Genomic DNA, 6,000 nt, shown 5'->3' with positions numbered 1-6,000 from the left:
CCTAGGAGCAAGTGCCGGACTCCTGCCTCCAGCCTGCCATGCTGCTGTGTCACATCTCTGATTGTGAGAAAATGGCCTCAAGTTGTGCCAGGGGAGGTTTAGGTTGGGTATTAGGAAAAATTTCTTCACCGAAAGAGTTGTCAAGCATTGGAACAGGCTGCCCAGGGAGGTGGTTGAGTCACCATCCCTGGAGGTGTTTAAAAGACGTGTAGATGTGGTGCTTGGGGACATGGTTCAGTGGTGGGCTTGGCAGTGTTAAGTTTACGGTTGGACTTGATGATCTTAAAGGTCTTTTCCAACCTAAATGATTCTATGATTCTGTGCTTTCCTGTGCTGCCCTCTGGGCTTCCCAGAGACATCCGAAAGCTGCTCTCATTCTGCAGAGCCTGCCCTCAGCACCGCTGTCACGATAAGGCCCTCGGTCCTTCTGGAACGATGCAGTCACCCTGTGATCTATGTCTGCAGCGCCAGACACCGCAGGTCCCTGTGACTGTGTTGCGCTGCCTCACAGTCCAAATTTAGGGCTTCTTGCCACTACTGCACTCAGAAACCTGGCTTTGATCACCATTTTTGTGTTAAGTCAACTACGTAACTCTCATTTTCAGCATGTGACTATCCCAAGGCAGGGAAGGATTTTAGTTGCTAAAAGTTCTGTTGACTTAAGGATTAAATGCCATTGTTATTTTAGCAGCATGGCTTTAGTTTAGATGCAAGTCAATAGACTACATGTAGCTATACTCGTAACCAGGGTTTGCCCATATTTCTGTGCAGTTGCCACTTCTGTGTACACCCCTTCCACCTGAGACAGCAAGCGACAGCCGCTGTACATCCGAGTTGCAAGAGTGTATGTCAGTGATACATATTAATATGCATATGCAGTTCTGTGTTTGTCAGGGCAATGACTTTACAAGCTGCATATAAAGCAGATCATCGGTGGGGTGTCTCCTTACCAGCCTGGGTGAGCCTGGAATAATACAGACTGCCCCTGGTTGCTGCTACTCCCAGCCAGGGTCCCGAGCTGAATCCCAGAAGGACAGCTGCTACCTCGTACCTGGGAACAGGAGAGGGGCTGTCAGGCATCTGTGACAGAGGGAACCAACTCCCACAGCTTCTGGCTGCTAGGAAAACAATCAGCCAGGCCCAGCGGCAGCCATCTCCCACGAGCAAGGGAGTGGACAAATAAAGGACACATCAACTTCGAAGCCCTACGGCTGCGAGGAGGGGAGGAAGGAGCCCCGGAGGAACGCAGCACCCAGCCTGGGGCTAGAAGACACCACAAGTGCACACATGTGTGCTGCATGGCTGAGTACACCACCACCCAACCACAGGCTTTCTGTCTGAGGCCGGGGAGCTGCCCCTGGCAGGGAGCAGTACCCCACAGGCTATGGTCTTTTCTACACCTCTGCCTTGTGTGTAACGTTACCTGTTGGCAACTATTCTGGGCACAAAGAACAGGATTTCGGAGAAAGGGCAATGGAAATTTTGGCACCTCCCTCCCCTTTCCTTAATAAAGGCAGCACCAGTCTGGAATAGAACTTATTCTTCTCTTTATTACAATATAGAAAAAATACATTCATTTAGTACACTCCTCAGAGCAGTATTCGACAGCTATTAACAGATGACCCACAAAACAGGGTCCAGGCTTCACTCTAGAGGCTCTCGCTGTCCTGAGCAGTTCCGGTCTCCTGCAGTTTATACACACTGATGGCAAAGAGCAATCCCGCCCCAGAAGCCCAGCTCTGCTGTAATTAGTCTACATTCTGCTGCAAGGAGTAGGGAAGGAATACATAAAAGCAGCAGATCAAGTAGCAAGGGTCATCCCAAAAGCCAGACAAAGGGATGTTCCTGCCAAAAGAAGCTCCTGAACACGTGACAGGAAAGTTGCACCAGAGCTAAACAGGAAAAAAACAAACCCAATTTTGACTACTTTAGTGACCTAGCCTCGTGTCAAGGCTTCTTAGATTGTTTCTAGAGGAACTCGGAAGATTTTCAGACAAAGGTAAGAACCAAGTGACATCAGGAAGGATCCTGCATAAAAGTTGTGTCAGCATAGTTCCAGGGTTTCTCATCTCATCCAGCTGGCAGGAGGAAAAACCCACTTGTCTGAACTGGGGAAACTAGTTTTATGGGAAGAGAATGTAGGCTTCAATATTGACACTAAATGTTATAATCAAAATGGCATTTAAATGCTTGTGCAAATAAAACCCTGCAATAAGAGTAAAACCACAAACTTTAATAAAAAAGTCTGGCTTTATTTAAAAAAAATTTACAAGTGTATTTCTTTAAACCTCAAACATACACAGCTGAGTTATTCACATCTTCCATTAGATGTGGCTTATTGCTTCAGCCTCCCTCAGCAAAGTGCCACATGACTAACAAGTTTCCCCCTCCACAAAAATGTATCTACCATTTTACAAAGCTCTCGTGCAGACTTTTTTTTTTTTTTCCCCCTCCCCTTTAACACTTAAACACACCTGGTTTTACACAGGAAAGTGACTGCAGCTTAGCCGTTGTGCAGATGGCAGCAATTTTACCCAACCTTTGTTGGCATGATTTGCTTCTCGCTCCCTTCGGTGTCCCTTGATCACAGGCTGATGCCCATTGGCTAACTGGGGTGCCAGAAAAGACCACTGAAAGCATCCTGTAAGGCTCGGTAACAAGCAAGAGAAGAAGTGTATCCCCCAGCGATATCCTGCAGAGAAGCAGCTCGTACGTGTTTGAGATACCTAAAAAAAAGACAAGCATTATTTTAGAGCAGAAATAAACACAAACACCTGTGTAGTTCACAGTGCAGTGAGGTTGAAGCTGCTTTTTGGGAGGAAGCAAGGAGACGCAAGCTGCCTGCTGCTGGCCACCTCTGAACATGTCAGCATGAAACTTCCATCCGTTAAACACTGACGATGCTGATGCACCTTCAGACAAGCTGCCCAGCCAGCGCGCTGAAAAACCTTGGCGCTCTGCAACAGGTTGCACAGGGTTGAACACGCTCACTGGTTTGTGTTTTCTTGTGCTTGCTCTGGGGGGAGGGCTGCATTTTCCCCCTTCGGTAGTTCCTTCTAAGATGGTGAGGACAACGACACCCCAAGCTGTCCTGCACTCCCACAGGAATCGGGGGCTTCAGCTCCATCCAGTTAATGCTGGGCGCTCCCAAGGGCCGACTGTGCCAGCTGCTCTGATGACAACAGGGCTGAACTTTCTGCTCTTGGGCCTATCTGTACCTGGAGTAAGTCTGCTGACATCGAGGAATCAGATCTGTAGGAGTCTGTCATCAACATTTTGGCTAAAGAAGCCTCTAAACTTCACCATTAATTAAGCATCATCACCCATTTGCAGAGCCATCTAATTTTACACCAAACCAGCCAGGCGGATGAGCTGACATTGAAACACGCTACCCACGCTGGCACTGCTGCAAGCTCTTGGCTCCCCTTAGCTCTTTCCAAGGGCTCAAACCCAGCTGTGCACGCCAGGAGAGCTCCCATTAAAGGTGTCTGCTCAGGGGGCTTGAATGGTTTCATTCAATGCTGTAACCCTATAGCTCTTGCACCCACACAGGACAGATACAAGATCAGACTCTGAGCTAGTTTCGCACCAAAACCCCACCACATACAAAGACAGACGCAGGCTGTAGCCTAGCACGCTCAGCACAATGCCCATCTCAAATTCTGAATACCAGATAAAATACCATAAACGAGAACTGCTTTTCACAGTGGCCGTGTAAGCCACTGAGCTTCAGCTAGCTGTTTTGATTCATCACTTGGTACATGTTGCTCCTGGGAAGGTTGAGTCATTCCACCTCTGGCTTGGCAATTCAAGCATAAACTTGCAAAACGCATACAGCCTTTTATAATGTTATCCCGAGAAACCTAAAACAGCTGCACTTTTGGCAGGAAAATACAGGACCACCAGTAAAATATCCAAAACAGTTGCATCTTTTAATTTATGACTGTACACTGTTTCCATAAAGAGTATATAAAACAGGTCAGATTTTATAGGTAAGACATAATAAATAGTCATACCCATTGATGCCATAAATGTGTAGAAAAAGAGGTTACTTAGAAATGATTAATTACAGTTTTTAAAACTGTATTTCTTGCACCTAATAACCACAATGCACAGACATGAGCAACATTTCTGAGTGATTGCTGGTGAGATGCTGAAGCTGAGAGACTGAATTTGCCTCCTGTGGCCACGCTGAGGTGAGCTCCGCTGCTTTGTACCACCTTGCGATGGGAGTCCAGTCCTCACTGCTGGACACTGGTTCCCATCAGCACAGGCACAAACCCTTTTAATACTGTTTAGTCCAAAGGGCATCTACAAACACAGCAGCAAAGCTGGTCCTGTCTCTAATTCGCAAGGGAAGACGGTCTGCCGAGAGCTCCTGTTTGGTGCGAGAATGCATTTAATAGATTTTTAATTTTTTTTTTAACATTCTTGTTACTCATCCCTTAATATTTTAAGACAAAAATCTCATCCTTCCCAAAGGCCTTTTACAACTGCTGTGGGAAACTGGAGCTCCTTCGCCCAGCCAGGAATGATGAAGGGATACTGACAACAAATAATTTCCTTCAGAATACCAGTGTGAAACTACCTCCACCCTCCAAAGTGAAGAGTCTTATAAAAATCAGTTCCCATCTCAGATTTCGCTTCTGTCATGTTTATCTCATCGCATAAATTTCATTTTCCACTTATGCATGGAACAGTCCAGAGAAAACAGGGGATTACTTGACATTTTTATATTAACAAAGGTTGGTTGTGTGTTTTTCATTATTTTTCTTATCTTTTGTTACTTATATATCCCTAAAAGGAGAGAGGCAGAGTCTATGGTTTCCCTTTTTTTAGGTCATCTGAAATTGGGGCATTAGTTTCATAAGAGGGCCTGATTTACAGCTATTACAGCATTTATAGTTAATTGGTATGTGATCTCTGAAGCAATACAAATCATTGCCAAAAAGGCTCAAATCAACTTTTACTACGGCAACCTGCGTTAATTCTCCTTACTCCTGTGAAACAAGCAGGACGCACTGCTGGCTGTCAAGTGAGGTCTTTATTTTCTTGTTAAGTATCTAAACTTACTGCTCTTGACCCATTTAATTACTGTGGTACACCAGGCAATTGCAAAGAATCTGCCACGCTGAAGCCACACAATGAGAAGTGAATGTTTCGCCAGCTCTTCCACACCGATCCCCATCTGTGCTGCTTGAATCCAGCCGTGCCCTTCGCAGGAGAATCTCTCTGAACTGGATTCCTGGGGTTTCTGGCAGAGGTCAGCACATCTTTTCATGTACACCTTTACAACAGCAGCAGGAAGAAGCGCTTGCCAAGTTTTATTTCCAAAAAGTCAAGCTCCGTTAGGTCTTGGGACCTGGAGGTAATTGCTCTCACTAGTTAGCAAATTCCAGCACACTAGGTCTGTTTTTCATAGGTTTATTTTAAGTACCTGTAAATCTTATAAGCAGAAACCAGGAAAAAGAGGTTTGCTTTTTTTGGTGCACAGTTTTTTAATGTAACTTGTTTTTACTGAGGGCAGACTAAACTCTGAAGTTAAAAAAAGCCTGCACTATTATTTTTAAGCAGGGCTAAAGGGCTGTGTGTTCTCTGCCCCACGGTTTCACACTTCCCATTCACTGCAATGCCTACGCTTTGCTTCAGGCTCTGCCCAAACAAGCCCTCTTTCCTTAGCTGCAGCCATTGGATGTTGATCTTCCCCATTAACCTTTCACGTCAGTTAAAACACATCGTATTTTGTTCTTCATGAGCCTTTAGGGGACTCATTCCTGACCTTTAGTTTCTCATCACCACAAAAAAAAAAAGCCTCCTGTTTTGAAGGAAAGAGGTGTAATTCACACTTGGTGCAGAGGTTCAGAATCAAGCTGGTCATTCCTGGGGGTGGGTTTCCTTCACATTTTCTCTCTTCCGAAGGCCGTGTCACCATCACTTCATCGGGAATGACTGAGACAGCTGGAGAACTACACAGCGGCGCTCGGCATGGCAGTGGGTGCA

General features: G+C 45.8%; 1 protein-coding gene across 1 annotated transcript in view; it reads right to left on the bottom strand.

Annotated features, from left to right (window-relative positions):
• Positions 1-1,530: 1,530 nt before the first annotated feature.
• Positions 1,531-6,000, bottom strand: part of MNAT1 (MNAT1 component of CDK activating kinase) — a 124,697-nt gene continuing 120,227 nt past the window's right edge. The window contains exon 8 of the mRNA XM_074868988.1: positions 1,531-2,726. Within this exon, the coding sequence (XP_074725089.1) occupies positions 2,606-2,726 (121 nt within the window). The 3' untranslated portion in view covers positions 1,531-2,605. The remainder of the gene's footprint in view (positions 2,727-6,000) is intronic.

The sequence above is a fragment of the Strix uralensis genome, chromosome 4, assembly GCF_047716275.1.
Source record: "Strix uralensis isolate ZFMK-TIS-50842 chromosome 4, bStrUra1, whole genome shotgun sequence".
Taxonomy (NCBI): Eukaryota; Metazoa; Chordata; class Aves; order Strigiformes; family Strigidae; genus Strix; species Strix uralensis.
Note: the sequence above shows the minus strand (reverse complement) of the source record. Positions and strands in the feature narration are given on the sequence as shown.